Raw genomic sequence first — 20,158 nt, 5'->3', positions numbered from 1 at the left:
GTATTCAGGTGGACTCGAAGAAGATTGAGGCAGTTAAGAACTGGCCTCGACCAGCATCAGCTACAGAGATCCGGAGTTTCCTGGGGTTAGCAGGTTACTACCGTCGGTTCGTAGAGGGGTTTTCATCTATTGCAGCCCCGATGACCCGATTGACCCAGAAGGGTGCCCAGTTCAGGTGGTCAAATGAGTGCGAGACGAGCTTCCAGAAGCTCAAGACAGCTCTGACTACGGCACTGGTGTTGGTTTTGCCCACAGGTTCAGGGCCCTATACAGTCTATTGTGACGCATCTCGTATTGGACTTGGTGCAGTGTTGATGCAGGATGGCAAGGTCATTGCCTATGTTTCGAGGTAGTTGAAGGTTCATGAGAAGAACTATCCAGTGCATGATTTGGAGTTGGCAGCCATTGTTCACACATTAAAGATTTGGAGGCACTATTTGTATGGCATGGCGTATGAGGTGTTCACGGATCATAAGAGTCTTCAGTATTTGTTCAAGCAAAAGGAGTTGAATTTGAGGCAGAGGAGGTGGTTGGAATTGTTGAAAGATTATGACATCACAATCTTATATCACCCGGGAAAAACCAATGTGGTGGCCGATGCCTTGAGTAGGAAGTCAGCCAGTATGGGCAGTCTTGCTTATATTCCGGTCGGTGAGAGATCGCTTGCTTTGGACATTCAGGCTTTGGCCAATCAGTTTGTGAGGTTGAACATTTCTGAGCCTAGTCAAGTATTAGCTTGCACGGTCGCTCGTTCTTCGTTATTGGAGCATATCCATGATCGGAAGTTCGAAGATCCCCATTTGTGTGTCTTGAGAGACACGTTGCAGCGTGGAGGTACCAAGAAAGTAACCTTAGATGGTGATGGTGTATTGAGATTGCAGGGGCGAGTTTGTGTGCCCAATGTTTATAGGATTCGAGAATTGATCTTAGCGGAGGCCCACAGTTCTCGGTATTCTATTTATCCGGGCGCTGTGAAGATGTATCAGGATTTTAGGCAGCACTATTGGTGGCGCAGAATGAAGAAAGACATTGTTGCGTATGTGGCCCATTGTTTGAACTGTCAGCAGGTTAAGTACGAGCATCAGAGGCCCGATGGTTTATTTCAGAGGATTGAGCTTCCCGAGTGGAAGTGGGAGAGGATTACTATGGATTTTGTTACTGGACTTCCGATGACTCGGAAGAAGTTTGATGAAATTTGGGTTATTGTGGATAGGCTGACCAAGTCAACGCATTTTGTTCCGGTTGCCACCACTTACTCGTCCGAGAGATTAGCTGAGATTTATATCAGGGAGATCGTTCGCCTTTATGGGGTGCCTATATCTATCATTTCGGACCGGGGTCCGCAGTTTACCTCGCATTTCTGGAGAGCGGTTCAGCAAGAGTTGGGCACCCAGGTTTAGTTGAGTACAACATTTCATCCCCAGATGAACGGCCAGTCCAAGAGGACTCTTCAGATATTAGAGGATATACTCCGAGCCTACGTCATTAATTACGGAGGTTCGTGGGACCAGTTCTTTCCTTTGGCAGAGTTTGCCTACAACAACAGCTACCAGTTCAGCATTCAGATGGCTCTGTATGAGGAGTTGTATGGTAGGCGATGTCGGTCCCCAGTCGGATGGTTTGAGCCGGGAGAGGCTCGGTTATTGGGTACAGACATAGTTCAGGAGGCCTTGGATAAGGTCAAGATCATTCAGGATAGACTTCGGACAGCTCAGTCTAGGCAGAAGAGTTATGCAGACCGCAAGGTCCGAGATATTGCTTTCATGGTTGGTGAGCGAGTGTTGCTCCGTGTGTCACCTATGAAGGGCGTGATGCGATTTGGGAAGAAGGGCAAGCTTAACCCTAGGTTCATTGGCCCATTTGAGATTCTTGAGCGTGTGGGAGAAGTGGCCTATAGACTTGCTTTGCCGACTAGCTTGTTAGCCGTGCATCCAGTTTTTCATGTATCCATGCTTCGGAAGTATCACGACGATCAAGCCCACGTGTTATATTTCAGCACTGTCCAATTGGACAAGGATCTGTCATATGAGGAGGAGCCGGTAGCTATTCTAGACCGGCAGGTTCGACAGTTGAGGTCGAAGAGTTTTCCTTCGGTGCTTGTTCAGTGGAGAGGTCAGCCTCCTGAGGCATCGACCTGGGAGTTCGAGTCCGATATGCGGAGCCGTTATCCTCATTTATTTCCCGACTCAGGTACTTCTTTCTTTTGTCTGTTCGAGGACGAACGGTTGTTTTAGAGGTGGAGGATGTGATGACCCCAAAGGGGTCATCACCGGATTCCTTCCTTTTCCATGCTTCCTAGGCTTTGAAAGCCTTTAGTTGCCTCGACTTGCGTGCGCAGTCCGTGCGCGTAGCCGGAAAACTTTTATGTTGAAATATGCGAATTTAGTGAAAGATTTGATGAATTTTAATATTGATATTGTTAAAGTTGACTTCGATCAATATTTTAGGTAAACGGACCCGGACTTGTGATTCGACGGTTCCGGAGGGTCCGTAAAAAAATATGGGACTTGGGCGTGTGCCCGGAATCAAATTCCGAGGTCCCAAGCCCGAGAAATGAATTTTTGTGTGAAATTGTTTTCTGAAATTAATTAAGAAAAATGAAGAAGAAAATTGATCAGAAAACTGTGGTATCGGGCTCGTATTTTGGTTCCGACGCCCGGTACGAGTCTTAAATATGTGTTAAGCACTATCTGTACAGTTTGGTTAAAAACGGATGTCATATGACGTGTTTCGGACTTAAAATAGGGAATTTGAGTTTTATGAAAGTTGAAAGGAAATCATGTGTTTTGAGGCTTGATCCTATGTATATAATATTATTTTGGCGATTTGATTGCACGAGTAAGTCCGTAGGGTGTCTTCGAGATCATATGTATGTTTGGTTTGGAGCCCCGAGGGCTCGGGTGAGTTTTGAGTGGGGCCCGGGAGGCTCTTAGAATTTAAAAATTCAGGTTCAGGTGTTGCAGGTCCCAGTGCGGCCGCGGCCATTTCCGCGCGGTCCGCGCTGGCAGCCACGCGACCGCAGTACATTTCTGTGCGGTCCGCGTGGTAGGGTTCAGAGGGGGTAGCAGATCGACCAACGCGGCCGCGCACCAAATCAGTGCGGTCCGCGCTGGGTGGGTTCAGAGAGAGCCCACTTCTTCCCTCCCTTGGCGCGACCGCGGTCATTTTCGCGCTGGCAGCCACGCGACCGCGGTGCATTTCTGTGCGGTCCGCGCCAGCTCCCCAGTAAAGTATATAAAATCGGGATTTTCAGTCATTTTTCCACTTTTCAAAAACCCAAAACCTAAGAGGCGATTTTCCAAACAACTTTTCTTCTCCAAAACAATTGGTAAGTGATTTAAAACTTAATTTCTTTATTCCTTAACATCTTTTAACATAATTTCGAAAAAATCAAAGATTTTCATGGGGGAAATTGGGTGTTTTGGGTAGAACCTAGGTTTTCTACAAATTGAGAAGTTGGACCTCAATTTGGGGTCCGATTCAAAACAAATCATTTATTTGGATTCATGGGAAAATGGGTAACCGGGTTTTGGTCCAAACCTTGAGTTTCGACCACGTGGGTCCGGGGGTATTTTTGACCTTTTTGGGGGAAAAAAACCTTGTAAAAACTATTTTTGTGCATTGGGGTTAGTTCCAATAGTAGTTATTAATGCATTTAAGTAACTTGTGACTAGATTCGAGCGAATTGGGGGTGGAATCAAGAGGTAAAGCTATAATCGAGGCTTCAGTGGTGTTCAAGGCATCGAGGTAAGTGTTCGGTCTAACCCTAGCTTGAGGGATTAAGAGTTGAGTCATATTTGCTACTTGCTTCTTGTTGAGTACGACGTATAGGCAAGGTGATGAGTATCTATACGTTGGTGTCAAGCATGACCGTGGGTCTTAAATTTGAAAGTTATTGTGTTTTTGGATGACACCTTGTATATTGTAATTAATGATCCTCTATGATTAAGTATTTCCATCAATTGAACTGAGTACTAGCAAAGTGAGATTAGTTATAGCTGATTCTCCCTTGCCGGGAAGTTATTATATTTCTTATGTTCCCTTGCAGGGATTTCTTGTGTTTGTGTGATGAACTAAAATGGGAGCGGGTGGTACGCCTACCACAAGATATTATGTAATGGGAGCGGATGGTATGCCTACCACAAGAAATTATATTGGATCGCGTTGCACGCCGCAACAGCTATATATATGTGGATCGGGTTGCACGCCGCAAGAGCTATATATATGTGGATCGGGTTGCACGCCGCAACAGCTATATATATGTGGATCGGGTTGCACACCGCAATAATGTTAAATGATAAGGGATAGGGTTGCGCGCCGCAACAGTATTGTTATTGTATCGTTGTAGATATTGAGTTGTCCTTTCATATTTTATTAAGTTTTTGTTGGTCTTGATAAGTTTCCCCAAAGCATGTACCCCCTCCCATTTTAAACTGCTCATTCCTGTTTATTTCTGCAATATATTATATAACTGCACAGGTTTATCTGGAGTCTGGTCCTAGCCTCGTCACTACCTCGTCGGGGTTAGGCCAGACACTTACCAGCACATGAGGTCGGTTGTGCTGATACTACGCTCTGTGCTCTTTTGCACTCTTGGACAGCAGCAGTAGCGCGGGAGCCAGCCTTCAGTCCAGTGAGATACCGAGGTAACCTTGCAGGCGTTCGCAGGCCCGACGTCTCCTCTATCTTTTATTTCAGTCTATTATCTCATGTACTCGAGACAAACAGTTTCTATCCTTCTTTCAAACGGTTGTATTTAGTACTCTTAGAAGTTCGTGAGTAATGTGACACCAGTTCTTGGGTAGAGGCTTATGTTGATTCTCGCATTATTGTTCAGTTTCTTTGAATTTAAGTCTTCCGTATATTTATTTAATTCTGTTACTTTCATGTTATCACTGATAATTGTTAAAAGAAGTAATTGTTAATGAAGTAAGTAGTTATGGATTGACTTGCCTAGCTCTCATTAGTAGGCGCCATCACGACTCCCGAGGGTGAGAAATCCGGGTCGTGACACTTTTAGTGACGACTTTTAGTGACGAAACTGGACTTTTAGTGACGGGCGAACAGAAACTTAAGGACCAAAAATGTTGATTTCTTCATTTTCGTTTTGGGATTTCTGGAGCTCGGTTCTTGGGCGATTTTGAGGTGTTCTTCACGATTTCAACTCAAGTAAGTGTCTTATACTCGAAAGTGTTTATATTACATAAATTCATGGTTATTTTCATCGTTTAATTCGGATTTAACTGGAAGAAATCAAGATTTTTGCAAAATCTTCCAAAAATGAAAAATTAAGATTTGGAGGTCGAGTTGTTGTCGAAATTTGATAATTTTGGTATGGTTGAACTTGTATCGGAATGAGTTGTCGGATTTTATGAGTTTCGCCGGATTCCGAGATGTGGGCCCCACGGGCGAATTTTGAGTGCAATTTCGGATTTTTTATAGAAATGTAGAATTCCATATGGAATTAATTCCTATAATTTTTATTGATTGAATCGAACTATTGTGGCTAGATTCAAGGCATTCGGAGGTCGATTTGAGAGGAAAAGGCATTGTGGAGTAGTATTTTGCTCGGGTTTTTTGCTAATTTCGAGAATTTTGATATTTTTCGATTGTTTTGATTGGGCTTTGTTCCCTTATCATGTTATGACATATTCGTTCTGATTTTGGATAGATTCGACATACGTGGAGGCCAATTCGATGGGCACAGGCGTCACGAGCTAAAGAAGTAGCCGGTTCGAGGTGAGTAATTGATGTAAATGATGTCCTGAGGGTTTGAAACCCCGGAATTTCACATCGTAACGCTATATTGAGGTGACTTGCACGCCGGATAACGGGCGTGGGGTAGAGCACCATTAGGGATTGTGACTTGGTCCGTCCCGAGAGATGTTTTTACCGTGTTTTCTACTTGAAATAAATTGAGAATCATCCTTACTTGGATTTAATTGTTACATTTGGGTTTCTTGCCAATTATTTGAATCTTTCAGGGATTGACATCACTGTTTCCGCATACATGTATATCATTTGTTCTCAGTCCAAGGTTTTTAAATATTGTTTTGCAAACTCAGCCATCTTTCTAAGATTTGAAAGCTTAAATGGTATTTTTAAATGATATTTCGGGCTGAGAACTACTGTTTTACAAATGCCCAAGGGGCTTATGAGGATTTCTGGACTGAGCATGGATCGGGCTGCGCGCCTCAGCAGTGTTATATTGATATTGAGATTGAGAGCCTGGTTGATTACATTGATATTGAGGCCGAGAGCCTGGGTGATTATGCTGATATTGATATGAGGCCGAGGGCCTAAATTTGATGCCACGAGATGGCTTGATATTGCGCTTGGGCTGTAGGAGCCCCTCCGGAGTCTGTACACACCCCCAGTGAGCGCCGTCGACGATAAATAAAATGGATGGCTCGGGCTGCACGCTGCAGTGGTACTAGAGTGTACCATCATATGCATTGCATTGCACTCATGCATAGAGTATCTGTTATACTCTGATTTGTTTTTATCTGTTATACCTGTCTCAGTATTTGGTACTCTGATTTAATTGACATGTTGCTTCACTATTTGTTGTTCTAAACTGCTAGTTATAGTTTACTTTGTATTTTTCCACGATTTCTTATTCTCAGCCTTTATTTATGTTTATTACTCACTGGGTCGGAGTACTCACATTACTCCCTGCACCTTGCGTGCAGATCCAGGTACACCACAAGCTGAGTGAGGATTTGTTTAGCTGAACAGCAGTATCCGGGAGTATTGAGGTAGCTGCATGGCATTCGCAGACTTGATCTCTCCCCTCTATCTCTATCTTTTATTCCGCATTTTTTTCTATACAGACTTGTAATAGGTGGATATTCTGTATTAGAGGCTCATATTTGTGACACCGGATTCTATTGGGCTATGGTGTGGTATTTTAGTTGAATTTCCTCAGATTTTATTATTAATTATACACTTGAAAGTGATGACTTAGTAAATTCTCTGTGATATTTATCTATAATCTGAATAAGAATTTGGGATAATGTTGTTGAATGGTCGGACTTGTCTAGCAGTGTGTTGGGCGCCATCATGATCGGGGTTGGGGTCGTGACATAACATTTGATTCCAATCTACTCCGTCAAAGCTATGGTGCTCTCCTCTGGGACTATGCTATGTGGAAGATAGACGTTGATGCCATAAGCGAGAATGAAGCACCTTCAAAGATTGCTAGCCAAATCACGGAGTCAGATTCAAAGATGCAGATAGTGTTAGAGTAGCTTTAGGTTAATATAGTTTTGGAATGTAGTTTGAAGAAGAATACTGTTTTGAGTATGAATTTTGGTGAAGATGGTATTTAATTTGAAAAACCTATCACTTTATCAACAGTGTTCGTGTATGACAATTGCAACTTTTCAATCGTTGTTTCACTGGTTTGTTCATAAGTATTCATGCTTATTCTTCAGTTTGTATTCATATTTATCTTACAGGATTTAAGTATGTATTAATACCAAGTAACTTTGCTTGAACGGGTTTTAGGTATTGAACATGTAAATATCAAAGTCAGAAACTTTATGTATTCTGATGGTAGGTTATATTAAAGAATTCAGATGTATTTTTCTGAATTCAGGTGTATTCAGTTGTATTTAACTATATTATTCAGCTGCATTCAGTTGTATTCAGCAGCATTCATTTATATGTATCTTTCAAGTTCAGTTACTACATATTAAAAAAGTACAAATTCAGATGTATTAAACAGGTTATACGTATTCAGTTGTATTCAGTGTAGTCAGTTGTATTCAACTGTTTTATTCAGCAGTAGTTAGTTGTATTCAAGTGTATTATTCATCTGTATTCATTTGTATTTTGTTATATTCATCTACATTCAGTTCTACTCAACTGTATTATTCATAAAATACTTCAGCTATATTCAGTTGTATTTTTTAGTATTCATCTATACTCAGTTCTACTCAATTGTATAGTTCATATGTATTTCTCTGTATTCAGTTGTCATTTCTATGTATTCACCTATACTGAATTTAATATGTATCTTTCAAATTCAGTTAATACTTGAAAAAGAATATAAATTCAGATGTATTAAACAAGTTATTGTCTAGTTAGAGAATATAAACTCAGACTTAATAAAATTGTTATATTACAGCTGAGTATATAGATATATTCCGATGAATTCTGACTAGTTATGTATATAACTCAGGCACTGTCTATAATAAACTGTCAAAGTATATGTGGACAAGGTTATATTCGATTGTATCCAACACATTAAGGCAACTATATTTATTCAGAATCTATTCACGAAAGTCATTTCAGAATATATTTCTTGACAATGAGAATTTATTACTTGACAATGTCATCATAAGTATTGACAAATTGTTGAAGCACCAATACATGTCAGAGTGTTAACTATTTATTACGTGGAGCATTTCTACACGTTCGCTTGTTATATCCTCCCTGCCCACATATGCTACATGAATGTTGATTTTTCGGCTGCAACAATTCACTTAAAGTTTTATCGCGCCTCTTCTTTGGCCTTCCAGGAGGTATTTTCCATTTGGATGGTAGTACAACCTCTTCTGCAACATGTTATGGTATATTCCAGTCATTTCTGTCCAGTAGCGGGTACATTGGCACATCGTATGTCATTACAATTATATTTGGTTTGTATTAGTTAGAGCAATATTCTTCTGGCATTAGAAACTTGCTCTTCAATACAGTCCAAGCATGTGGGCATGGCAATTCATCAACTTGGAACCTCCCACAAACACATTTTTTCTCTAACAGGCAGACTGTGTAATTCTTCCCACCATCGTTAACCGTATGTAAGTATTCAGTTGATGGTACCACCTACATTTAAAAATAGAAATATAAGTTTTGAGCACATATAACTGAATTACCAAATGTATAATGCAGAATTACTAACCTACATACAACTGAACTATTAGCATATAGATGAATACATCATATATTTAGACCAGCAGAATATCAACTGTAGTTAGTGCAGAACTTATCAAAAGTCTGTTGTACTTTATGCTACAAGAGGCTAACAAAAACATTAGAAGGATACGTCATGACAATACATATTAAAATTACATATAATACAGCTTTGTTAGTTGTATTCTGATGTATATGAATAGTTTTTGCAGCATATTTTTAGTTATATTCAGTTGTATTCATATCAGATCTTCGGAAAAATATGTCTTGTATGTGTTTGAATTTAGTTGTATTCATATGTATTAATGGTAATTGTATTTAAAAAATGATTGTATTCAGTTGTATTCATGCTCTGGCTATGATGGCTTGAAAGGTCTACCATACTCTGGCAACTAGAAGAAAGAGAAGATGTGATCCTGTTCTGACTCTTTCTAGAGTACTTGATCTAGAAGTTGGGCGGCGCCCTTGCTCTTCTTCCTTCCTTGCTAAGGCTGCCTTAAGACCGGCAATCTGTTAAAGGGGAAAAAATAAAACTTAAAATCCAAATGCAATTCTTCTGGACTACATCTTTTGAAGAAAAGAATTATCTTTTTGCTATCTACATTGTAGAAGGGAAAAGCAGTTCATGCCTATAAATTCACTGATAAACAAAAAATATGGAAATTTTGAAACCTGTTCTTTTAGTTCCTTGATGTCAGAACTCTCCTTGTTGACCCGTGCAGTACCAAGCTCAACTGTAGAAACCCGTGCAGTACCAAGCTCTACTATAAAAATATGGCAGATTTTGTTCGTTGAGTTAAATTAGGAGAATATCATGTGATTTGATTTCCTTTCGTTTTTAACTAGTTTAACCTTCCACATTTTGCGCAAATACGTTACCGTATTCACATTAATGCCGCTTGAATACAGTTAAATACATATCAAACTTAGCTGGAATTCCCTTTTTAACGCCTATATTTTCTATTGTATTAATGAATACAACAATTTAAATACATAAAATACATTGTATAAAAATATAAAAGGTATCTATAATACGTAATATAACAAAAGATATCTATAAATGACTAATTAGACCTAAAAGATGGTGCTTTATGAAAAATTCTCAAAATTATATCAAATTGGTCAAAGCTGAAACTTTTAACTACACAATCCAATCTTAAGGACATCGAAGGAAAAAAAAAAAAAGAAGGGTCACGCAAAGAATTAGCCAATTAACTACCTAAAAGAAAAGAAAAAAAAATGATACATTCAACTTGTGACAAACAAAATGCAAATTAAATCTATAATTTTCTTACATATTTGGGACCAAAACGATACATGATCATGAAATTGGTCACGGCCATTAGTAATTGAAACTTGAAGTTCTTGCAACATTATCACCATATCTTTCACGGTAAAAATTGTATGGGTTAGTCAGTTTTCGGACTGGTAATTGAAAATAGCTAGTGTTTGCAAAGTTATTAAAAATAGCCATTATTTTGCTGCAACACGGAAAGTTCCCCCATAATATATTGGAGATTGGTGCATCTGTGTATAAACTTTCAACATATTATGTTGTAACTCCAACACACGGAAAGTTTTAGCATAATATACTGGAAATTGGAGCACATGTGTATGAACATCCAACATATTATGCTGGACCAGTATATCATGCAGGAACTCTAGTATATTATGCTGGAATATTTTTCGGATTTTGAACAGTATTTTTGTTCAAATTTATCTTTACATAAAAAATGGCTAAATTTTGATTATTTTTGAAATTGTGGCTACTTTTTAATTACCACTTATAAATTTGAGTACTTTTTAATTTCACCCATTTTACGCGAAGTAACTATACGTGGCTATGCATAATATTTGTTAGTTATTGAAGGTTTGAACTAGAGTTAATGTTGCTCAAAGGAGTTAAGTTTGGGATTAAAGAATTATGTACATTCACTTTCTTTCTTCTATGTGCAAAGAGAAGCGCCAAAAACGAAAAAAGAAGAAGTAGGTATACGTTTTAAGTTGTGACTTCTTCTTTAATACATGGTAGGTCACTACTCACTAGGTTGTGTTTTAAATAGCAGTCATAGGCTCGTTTGGTACGAGGGATAAGAGATAATTAATTTCGAGATTAAATTTGAGATGAGTTTATCTCACGTTTAGTTAGGATAAAATCGCGGTATAACTAATTCAGGGATTGTAGTGTTATTTTTATCCCTATAGGAGAATAAAATAACAATATCGGGATAACTAATCCAGAACAATTAATCATGAGATAACTTATTTCCCAATCAAACGATCCCTTAATAGTGTCGTTATCCCCCATTATCCAGATACTACACTTTAGTTTCGTTTATATGAGCCTCATTTATTACACAGAATAATGAGATATTTACGCAAATAATCGGTCAAAATTTATTATTTCTATTGTCTAGCCAATATACATAGGTTGTACATCAATTATGCATATATTATATATAAATTATACATATGTTATACGTTTGTCAGCTATTTTTAACTTAAATGGATAGATGAGTGGCTATTTAGATTAATTCCTTAAAGACGGTGGAACACTAAAGGGATCTTTATACAAATAGCAGTTCCCGTTCAATGTTTATTATTTGAGCCATATACATAGTTTATACATTAATTATATATAATTATACATATATAATACATAAAATGATGCATATATTATATCGTCATCGACTATTTTTAGTTTAAGCCATTAGGTGGGTGGCTATTTGGGTTAATTCCGACATTAAACCAAAAAAGGGAGAAATTCAAAAATAGCCAGATTTACAAGTGGTCATTCAAAAATAGTCACAGTTTCAAAAGTAATCGAAATTTAGCCACTTTTCATGTAAAGATAAATATGAACGAAACATTGTTCAAAATTCGGAAAATACTCCGGCATACTGGAATTCCAGTATAATATACCGATCCAGCATAATATGCTGGAAGTTCATACACAGGTGCTCCATCTCCAGTATATTATGTTGGAACTTTCCGCGTTGTAGCAAAATAGTGGCTATTTTTCAATGACTTTGCAAACGCTAGCTATTTTTGAATGACCTGTCTAAAAACTGGCTAGCCCGTGCTATTTTTACCAAAAAAAAATTGGGCTCGAGCATATAGTCAGCCCAAAATATCGAAGGCCCAAACATTCTTTTCCTACTCCAGAGTCCCCCTCAGACCTCATTTGTTTGCACTTAATGAGGGTCTGAATCTGAATGAATCAGATCTTAGCCCATTAAGTATATTTGTTTTTTGGCAAAATACATTATCACCCCCTTAAACTTGTTACGGATTATTAGTTACAACCTTAATCTATTCGTGGTCTTAATTACCCCCTCAACTAGACCTTTTGAGAGCCATTACCATCCTGGATGTTGATGTGGCAAATTGTATGGTGCACTCGCCTGCCAAATGAATTTTTCTGTATATGTGATATTTTTTTGAAAAATAAAATATATTTTTACCTTTTTAAGTATATTACCTTTTTAGATAAAAAATTTCGAATACAATTTATAATAAAACTTGGATAAAACTAAATTCTTTAGGATAATTTTTTTATTTGGGTAAAAAATAATAAAGTTTTAGTTCATCTTTTTTTGAATTTGACCTGAAAATAAAGATTTATACAATTGAAATAAATAGTCAAACTCATTTAAAAAGTTATAAAAATACATAATTTGAAATTAATTATTTTGGCTATAATTTTTTATATAGCTCTAAATTATGGTGCTCTAAATTTATTTATTTTTACCTGAAAAAGTAAAAATACACAGTTGAAATAAATAGTCATTGTATCAAAAGAAGAAATAAAGACTGTGCAATTGCAAAAAATAACTTACTCTATGGATACATTTTTAGAGCAATAAAAAAAAGGGCAGACCGATGCACTAAACTCCCGCCGCTATGCGTGGGATCCAGGAAAGTGCCGGACCACAAGAGTTTATCGTATGCAGCCTTACCCTGCATTTCTACAATAAGTATTTTTTAGAGCAATAAGTATGTTAGAAATAAGAAGTTATTTCTTGCAATTTTTTCACTCTTTTTATTTCTTTTTTTGATGCAATGACTATTTATTTCAACTGTGTATTTTTACCTTTTCAGGTAAAATATGTAAAAAGTATATTTTTAGAGCACCATAATTTATATCTATATAAAAAATTATAGCCAAAATAATTAATTTCAAACTATGTATTTTTTATAACTGTTTAGATGCCTTGACTATTTATTTCAATTGTATAAATTTTTATTTTGCAGGTCAAATTCAAAAAAAGATTAACTAAAACTTTATTATTTTTAGTCAAATAAAAATATTTAGCCTAAATAATGTAGTTCTATCCAATTTTTATTATAAATTACATTCCAAAAAAATTATATAAAAAAGTAACATACTTAAAAAGGTAAAAATATATTTTATTTTTCAAAAAAATGTCACATATATAGAAAAATCCACGTAGTAGGCGAGTGCACCCACACAATTTGCCACATCAGCGTTCAGAGAGTAATGACTCTCAAAAGGCCTAGTTGAGGGGGTAATTAAGACCACAAATAGTTTAAGGTTGTAACTAATAATCCGTGATAAGTTTTGGGGGTGATAAGGTATTTTGCCTTGTTTTTTTTTTTTTTTTTAAAAAGTCCGAATAGGTCTTATTTAATTGAGTCTTAATTCCGTTCAGATGTTAAAATACCGAAAATACACGCCTCTTTTTTCTCTGTCTTGACATCAGGCTATTTCTTCTAAGCCCAAAACAAATTTCATCCTTCACACGTCTCTCTCGCAGCCGCCGAATCTTTTTGTGGGTAAGATTTTGAAAATTATACTTGGAATTCTCCATCTTTTGTAATGGTAAATTTCAGTTTCGAGTTTAGGGTTTAAAAAAGATGGGGCTAAACTAGAAGGTTTTGCTTGCCTCTTATTTGTGTCTTGTTCTCACTTTTGAGTCTCTCTCAGCAAGCTCTTTCCCAAGCTAAACCCTAACTAACTCCTTTTGAAGTAGCTCTAAGGTGAAATATTTTCCTCCATTTTCATTAGTTTGTTGTAGAAATTGTATTTCCATAGAAAAGTATGAACTGGTGATCCTTCTAAAGTAAAACCTTTTTTTTTTTTTTCAGATTGTCTTCGTAATACTTCATTTTCTATTTTGTTATTTTATTTTTTAAATTCAGGCATTCAGATAGGAAAAACTGTGAAATGTCTATTTTCAGTTAATTTTATTAACAGTGTGAAGGTGTTTTATGTAAAAATTGTGTTTTTTGGACGTTTTCTTTTACTTATTTAAAGGATTTTTTTTTTTGGATTCTGGGATTATATTGCAGAGTATGAACTTCTGATCCTTATGAAGTTTAGCCCTTCTTTTTTTCCTTTCGTTTTATTTTCATAATACAAGAATTCATTAGATGAAAATCTGTGAAATATCTATTTTCAGTTAATCTTTTTTTTTTTTTGACAATGTGAAAGTGGTTTATTTTGTAGTGTGGGAAGAATAACTGAGTCCTGGGAGTGGAAATGGCAGCCGTGGGACAGCCTTTTAGTGGCAATATTAAGGCAAGCTCATTTTTCACTTGCTCATTCTACTGCTTTTTATCATTTCTTATTATAGTGCGCTTTTTTATATATGTCATATATAGCAGTTTTCAGTATTGCATTATAGTGTTTTAGAGATATTCGGGCATATACAAAATGCTTGGATTAAATTCAAGCAAAGACTCTATTTTTATTTTCTGAAATTAAGTAAAAATAAAATACTATCTTTTACTTTCTGTATATATTCATACTACATTATCTTCAATTTTTTCTTTCTTTTTGGTTGAAGCTCTGCAGATTTCCGAGGACATGACCCTTGATAGGAAGGTCTAGAGGTCAAGCATTAGGGTTGTAGGTTAAGGGTAGTAGAGCTTTCCTTACTTCATACCCGGGGTAAGGTGGGGTTGGATTGGGGTTGATCTTAGATGGCTTGCAGTTTATGTTGAGTCCGCACTATCCTTGCTGTTTATCTTAGCCCCGGGTCTTGGATATTGGTTACTGTTGTTGCATGTTATTTATCTTTTGGTTGTTATGCTTCTGTTACTATTACGGTTTCTACTGGAGTTACTAATGAATTGTCTTTTCTTGTTTTTATTTTCGTCTTTCTGAGCCGAGGGTCTATCGGAAATAGCCTCTCTGCCCTATCGGGGTAGGGGTAAGGTCTGCGTACACATTACCCCCAGACCCTACTTTGTGGGATTTTAATGGGTAGTTGTTTTTGGTTGAAGCTGTTTCTAGACCAGATCTACGAGAACTACAGAAAAGCGAAAAAGAGAAGGTTTTTGGGGTTGGAAATCAACATTTTTAGCATTTATGCAGTCTTCACAATCTGTTGAGATTTACTCCCTGACTATGCTACCACTCCATCCTGATGAGCTGCCTACTGTCTTTATTCTTGAGTGGTTACTTCTTACATATTATACCAAAAGGTTCACATTTGATATAAGTGTAGTATCTAGAACCTCGAATTTATATGAAGTTACTTAAATTGCTCTACTTCTGGGCGTGTTTCTGTATGATATTAAGTTTATTCCCTCAAGAATAGGAAACTAAGTGCTCTTGAAAATAAGAAGCATACCCTAAAGACAAACTCTATCTAATTAAAGACAAATTGAAGTCAAGACCTTAGCTTGAACTAAGTTCACATGCTTTTAAACTATGGAACAGATTTTGAGTCACCAAGCTCATTTCTCCCGTACAACATAGGTAGTGGCTGTTATGTCGTGAGATTCTATAATCCCCCCACCCCCATTTTTATAGAAATTGTATCATGGTTGTTAACCGGCAATTTTACATTACGCTTAAACTGCTTGACGACAATAAGCCAAACATAATGGGAAGGAAAAACAGGGGGCTGGGCTGGGCTGGGGTGGGGGTAGGGGGTGGGGGGCGTTATTCGTCATCACAGTGATGAGGTGGAAGCCAGGTTAGTCCATACTCAAACATGCTTTGAGGAAAAGAAATAAGTGTTCTGATAAGGGGGTGCAAGGGCTATTCCTCATTGCAGTGATGGGGCTGATGATGTGGAAGTCTGGTTAGTGCATACTCTAACGAACTTTGTGGGAATGGAATAAGTGTTCTAAGTTATTGGCCAGTCAAGGACACCGCGCTAAGGATAACTTTGTTCAGGCTGATATCCCTCTTAGACTTGAATAAATTTATTACTTTGACGTTATGGGAAGTCTTGTCGTAATATGCCTGAAAGTTAGCATTCCTTTTGCCACCTTGCAGAAAAGGGTTAGGAAGGTCTGCTAGTGAATTGCTGTTTTGAGATTTTATCCGCTGTGTTTTCAGAACTTCGTGAAGCTCTTAATTTCTTTTTTTGGTTGATAAATTTGTCAAGCTCCTGAAATCTACCTCAAGGAAGCCGATGCCGAGAATTTCTAATCGTTAGAAAAGAGTAGTAGGCCAACTTGATTTGGTACTGAGGCATAGTTGTTGTGGAAAAGATTAGTAGGCATACTTTCACAGTAGTCTTGTCCACAACCAAATCAATGTTCGGCAGCGTAAAATCATCTTTAGGATAACATAGTGGTTGGATGTTTAGGCCCATTACTCATATGCTCTGTTAAAATGTTCCACATTTGATAGTTCGAAAAGTTTCACCTGGTGTCATGATTTAATTTTTCTTTTGGTCACATTGTGCTGCGTAAGATATTTTCTTCTGCTTGTACTTCATGACTGTTAACAATTATTTTTATGATGCTACAGAAAGCTCTTGCTGGTATAAGACGTATCAATCTGGAAGGTCTAAGATGGAGAGTGTTTGATGCCAAAGGCCAGGTTGGAATGCCCTCAATTTTGATTGTCGAAACAAATAAGAAAAATGAAATAAGCATCACAGTGAAAAGTTTGTTGGAGATTAACAAGGAATGACATGCAAATATCAATTTCCTTTTGACTTTTGGGTTCCTCTTCTGTGGGGAGTGAAGGTGTTAAGAGGGGATTTATGCTGCAGTACAAGGGATGAGTGTATATAAAATGTGATAAGTTGAATGCTCACGATTCTGAAAATGAAGTTCCATGGTTTGTCATACTGCTCTACATTAGTATACTGGTTGTCAGTTGAGGCTTATTTCTTTTTCTTTTTTTGTTTTCTTTTCCTGCTAACCATCTTCCTTGATTCAGTATTAAGCATTAACACAATATTCTTTTAGTGGTCTTTGCTAAGACTGCACATGCTAGTTTCGCCTTCTTTCTTGAAGCATCAATCTTCAATCTACTAATAGCAAACTCCTTGTATATAGGTCCTGGGAAGGCTGGCATCACAGATATCTACTGTGGTTCAAGGCAAAGATAAACCAACGTACACACCTAACCGTGAGGAAGGAGATATGTGCATTGTGCTCAATGCAAAGGATGTCTGTGTCACCGGGAGAAAACTCACTGATAAGTTCTATAGGTGGCACACTGGGTAAGTATTTTTGTTGTTGTTACTCATGCCATGTCGAATTATTTGTAAAATTGGTGTTTCATGATTATGGTAGAAGTAAAGGCAAAGGTAAAATGCTGAATAAATTGTAAAAGTATAATGTGGACGGATCTTTCTACAGTTTTATTAGTGTTCATAATATCTATTTCTTCAATGCCTCTATAGTTACATAGGCCACCTAAAAGAGAGGAGTCTGAAAGACCAGATGGCTAAGGATCCAACAGAAGTTATTCGCAAAGCTGTCCTGCGTATGTTACCAAGAAACAAGCTGCGTGATGTAAGTGACGTTATTATGATCTTTTTAGTATTTTTTTAATCAAATAAGTTCTTGCACAACTGTCAGATTGCTTATTTACACTTTTGGATAGAGGGCAATATTTGGGAATTCCCTGCAAAGGCCTATCATGACAGGAAAAGTTTCTACCATAAATATGTAGAAGTGTGTGTCTTCATATATTACAACAACAAGAAAGTGTGATGGACTCTTTACTTTGGGCTTTCACTTATGAGTTGTCGTTATATGCCCTTTTGGTCTATGGGGTATCCCCCTTTTCCGCTTTTCTTTCTTTCATCTTCCCCTTAGACTCGTTACCTTGTTCGACTGAACTCGTTGGTTCCGCGCTCGCCCAATGAATTGGGATTTCCCTATTGGTCCAGGTCATTTCGGGGCAAGCGGATCATTTTTCTCAACATACTCTCTGTTTAGCCGCTATCTGTAGAACTATAATGGATTTTTTTTTAAATGACTATCTGGAGATATAGTTTTGCCTGACTAGAAGTTATAAAGATCACTTGGCTCTTCATTACAAGATAATGTACCTAAATTTTTTTTAGCAATAATTGTGTGAGAAATCGTCGCTGATCTCTTAGTTATCAGATAAATTATACCTGCAAAAGGAAGAAATAATTGCAAAAGTTATCTATACTTCAGTACATTCTCTTTAGATAATGCCATGCATTAATAATGTGCAACTTCTAACTCATAGCCCAATGTTGTGGGATCTTTCGATAAGTAATTTTGTAGGATATTAGATTGTTGTATGCATATTTTACTTGAATTCTAAAATGCCCCTGCTGCAGGCCTTGATGAAGTAATTAATGGTGTGATTTGACCTGCTAAAATTTTGCTGTAATCGTTGTCATCCTATGATGTAAACACTTAAATTTCTTTATGGTTGGGCACCTTCCCCTTAAAAGTGGATGGATGGGAGGGAAGGGAAAGGTAAATCCTTCTTGCTTCCCTTTTAGCCCTGCCAAGCAGCATAAGAGGAACATACAAAATAGAACTTCCTCCTGGAAATAATTCTAAAATGTAAAATGTCCTTCGCCCATTCTCCTTAAATAGCAACCATGATGCTACAATTAAACCGTCCATCTTTAAGTTTACCAAATGGTTCTTGTTTAGTGATAATTTAACTTCTGTCAATTTGTTTCTATGTTTATGTCAATACTTTGTTTGTTATGCAGGATAGAGATCGGAAATTGAGGATTTTTGCTGGCGATGAGCACCCTTTTAGTGACAGACCTCTAGAGCCGTATGTGATGCCTCCTAGACAAGTTCGTGAGCTGCGCCCTCGTACAAGGAGAGCCATGATTCGAGCTCAAAAGAAGGCCGAGCAACAGCAACAGGGTACAAACAACACAAGTAAAAGAAAAAAGAACAAGGAGGTGGAAGAAGAAGCAGTGAGCGCATGAAACAGAACGCACTTTCTCACATGACTTTGAGTTTGACCTCTATTTGCCAGCCATAACGCGATCTTGGCATAGCTACTCAGATGATTGAGGATTTTCTAGTACCATATTTTGAGCTTGGAATTTATTTTTCTGGGTAATGGGATGCGTGTATTTTTCATTACTTTGATGTTATGTTTAGGACAAAAATATACACTTGAGCATCATTATTGCCACATAATGCACCAATAAGCTCATTCTCTTATGCTCTGGCCAGTATGCTCTCTTATGTAGAACTACTAGTTAGTAGAAAGGTGTGAACTGATAATGTGTAGTCAATACTGACAATTCTTGTTTTTCAAAGAGGAATAGTCTTAAACTTGTGTTGATGCTTCTTAATGTGTTTCTATATAGTAGAAAACTGTCGTCTAGCTGCTTTTGTTGCAGGGCAGATTGTTTCAATTTCATGCGTGAGCACGTGATCTTTGCCCTATATATGAATAATTCCCAAAAAATTTCAACGAAATAATTTTTCTTTATTTTCACAATTTTTGTGCATTTCGGTGTCACTTCCTTGATAATTGTCGCATTTTAATTTATATAAAAATACAAAATATGCATTTTGCATTTAGGTTTTAGTTTTACATTTTAGTATCAATTAAGGGTTAATTTGTTTAGAACAAAACATGAAAAATCACAAAATTAGTTCACTTTTGCATTTGTCATGAAATAATCTTTTTTTAAACAATTTTAGGAATTAATTAGTCTTTGTTTTGAAATAATTAGGATTTCATGTTAGTTTTACATCTTTACAAAAATTAGAAAAAATTATAAAATATTTTAAAAATGAGAAAAAGGAAATAAAAGAGGAAAATAAAAAATATATAAGTAGAAATATGGTCTTAATAAAGGACCCAAAATTTGGGCCAAATCCGTTCTTAAAACCCCCAGCCCAAACGGATCCCAGCCCAAAATCAACACTCATCCCAACCCCAGCCCAAATCACCCTCCTTGCCCATGACCCGACCTGCCCATATACCCACATGAAATCCAGTCAAAGCCACGGACCCCTAATCCCCAAAACCCACCCCTCCACGACTGTTCTTCATCTCTGA

At 37.2% G+C, this 20,158-nt stretch overlaps 1 protein-coding gene across 3 annotated transcripts; it reads left to right on the top strand.

The window, feature by feature from the left end:
• The first annotated feature begins 13,591 nt into the window (after window positions 1-13,591).
• LOC104219745 (uncharacterized) lies at window positions 13,592-19,426 on the top strand. Of its 3 annotated transcripts, none has more exons than XM_009770467.2 (6): window positions 13,592-13,716; window positions 14,390-14,461; window positions 16,652-16,723; window positions 17,188-17,354; window positions 17,538-17,649; window positions 18,840-19,426. In XM_009770467.2, the coding sequence occupies exons 2-6, from the start codon at window positions 14,423-14,425 to the stop codon at window positions 19,065-19,067; spliced, it is 618 nt and encodes a 205-aa protein (XP_009768769.1). In that variant the 5' UTR covers window positions 13,592-13,716; window positions 14,390-14,422; the 3' UTR covers window positions 19,068-19,426. The 3 variants fall into 3 exon arrangements, with proteins under 3 accessions (XP_009768769.1, XP_070023490.1, XP_009768768.1); XM_070167389.1 differs by having other exon boundaries at window positions 13,681-13,716; window positions 16,652-16,966; XM_009770466.2 differs by having other exon boundaries at window positions 13,713-13,920.
• Window positions 19,427-20,158: the final 732 nt, after the last annotated feature.

This window comes from Nicotiana sylvestris, chromosome 1 (genome assembly GCF_000393655.2).
Source record: "Nicotiana sylvestris chromosome 1, ASM39365v2, whole genome shotgun sequence".
In the NCBI taxonomy this organism is placed as follows: Eukaryota; Viridiplantae; Streptophyta; class Magnoliopsida; order Solanales; family Solanaceae; genus Nicotiana; species Nicotiana sylvestris.
The sequence above is the reverse complement of the archived record's forward strand: the minus strand, read 5'-3'. Positions and strand labels throughout refer to the sequence as shown.

What these genes read in the sequence shown, in the direction of transcription:
- LOC104219745 (XM_009770467.2), top strand. Translation starts at nt 14,423, where the DNA reads ATGGCAGCCGTGGGACAGCCTTTTAGTGGCAATATTAAG. An exon ending in CTTTTAGTGGCAATATTAAG is followed by an intron (nt 14,462 to 16,651) that starts GCAAGCTCATTT and finishes ATGATGCTACAG; the next exon opens with AAAGCTCTTGCTGGTATAAG. An exon ending in CAAGAAACAAGCTGCGTGAT is followed by an intron (nt 17,650 to 18,839) that starts GTAAGTGACGTT and finishes TTTGTTATGCAG; the next exon opens with GATAGAGATCGGAAATTGAG.